This window comes from Priapulus caudatus, unplaced genomic scaffold (genome assembly GCF_000485595.1).
Source record: "Priapulus caudatus unplaced genomic scaffold, Priapulus_caudatus-5.0.1 Scaffold6354, whole genome shotgun sequence".
NCBI lineage: Eukaryota > Metazoa > Priapulida > Priapulimorpha > Priapulimorphida > Priapulidae > Priapulus > Priapulus caudatus.
This window is the reverse complement of record NW_014583415.1, coordinates 4675-6217: the sequence shown is the minus strand read 5'-3', so window position 1 is coordinate 6217 and position 1543 is coordinate 4675. Positions and strand designations below refer to the sequence as shown.

Below are 1543 nucleotides of genomic sequence, written 5' to 3'. Positions count from 1 at the left end.
AGAGAGAGAGAGAGAGAGAGAGAGAGAGAGAGAGAGAGGGAGAGAGAGAGAGAGAGAGAGAGAGAGAGAGTGGCAGAGAGAGGGAGAGAGAGAGAGTGGCAGAGTGCGAGGCAGAGAGAGAGAGAGAGAGGGTTAGGGTTAGGGTTAGGGTTAGGGTGAGAGGCAGAGAGAGAGTGAGAGAAAGAGAAAGAGACAGAGGCAGAGGCAGAGAGAGAGTGAGAGAAAGAGAAAGAAGCAGAGGCAGAGAGNGAACAAAGATTGAGAGAGCGAGAGCGAGCGCCGAACAAAGATTGAGAGAGCGAGAGCGAGCGACGAACAAAGATTGAGACAGCGAGAGCGAGCGACGAACAAAGATTGAGAGAGCGAGAGCGAGCGACGAACAAAGATTGAGAGAGCGAGAGCGAGCGACGAACAAAGATTGAGAGAGCGAGAGCGAGCGACGAACAAAGATTGAGAGAGCGAGAGCGAGCGACGAACAAAGATTGAGAGAGCGAGAGCGAGCGACGAACAAAGACGACGAACAAAGATTGAGAGCAGCAGAGCGGAGCGGACGAACAAAGATGGAGAGAGCGAGCGCGAGCGACGAACAAAGATGAGAGAGCGAGACGCGAGGACGAAACAAGATTTGAGAGAGCGAGAGCGACGACGAACAGATTGAGAGCCGAGAGGCGAGCGGACCGAAAGAATTGAGGCAGCAGAGCGAGGCAGAGCCAGAGCGAGCGACGAACAAAGATTTGAGAGAGCCAGAGCGAGCGACGAACAAAGATTGAGAGAGCCAGAGCGAGCGACGAACAAAGATTGAGAGAGCCAGAGCGAGCGACGAACAAAGATTGAGAGAGCCAGAGCGAGAGCGAACAAAGATTGAGAGAGCCAGAGCGAGAGCGAACAAAGATTGAGAGAGCCAGAGCGCGCGACGAACAAAGATTGAGAGAGAGAGCGCGCGCAAAAGAAGCAGAGTGCGAGAGCGCGCGCAAAAGAAGCAGAGTGCGAGAGCGCGCGCAAAAGAAGCAGAGTGCGAGAGCGCGCGCAAAAGAAGCAGGCTGCGATGAGCGCGCCGCAAAAGAAGCCAGAGTGCGAGCACGCAGACGAGACGAACAAAGGACAGAGGTCGAGGCGAGCCGACGAACATAAAGATTGAGAGAGCGAGAGCGACGACGAACAAGATGAGAGAGCGAGAGCGAGCGACGAACAAAGATTGACGAGAGCGAGAGCGAGCGACGAACAAAGATTGAGAGACGAGAGCGAGCGACGAACAAAGATTTTGAGAGAGCGAGAGGCGAGCGACGAACAAAGATTGAGAGAGGCGAGAGCGGCGACGAACAAAGATTGAGAGAGCCAGCGAGAGCGAGCGACGAACAAAGATTGAGACAGCGAGAGCGAGCGACGAACAAAGATTGAGACAGCGAGAGCGAGCGACGAACAAAGATTGAGACAGCGAGAGCGAGCGACGAACAAAGATTGAGACAGCGAGAGCGAGCGACGAACAAAGATTGAGACAGCGAGAGCGAGCGACGAACAAAGATTGAGACAGCGAGAGCGAGCG

The 1543-nt window shown here is 54.5% G+C and overlaps 1 protein-coding gene across 1 annotated transcript; it reads left to right on the top strand.

The window, feature by feature from the left end:
- Nucleotides 1–964: 964 nt before the first annotated feature.
- Nucleotides 965–1138, top strand: LOC106820075 (the record flags this gene model as incomplete). Its single annotated transcript, XM_014824636.1, has 1 exon — nucleotides 965–1138. A coding segment is annotated over one exon (174 nt), but the record flags the coding sequence as incomplete, so codon positions are not given.
- Between the last annotated feature and the right edge of the window lie 405 nt (nucleotides 1139–1543).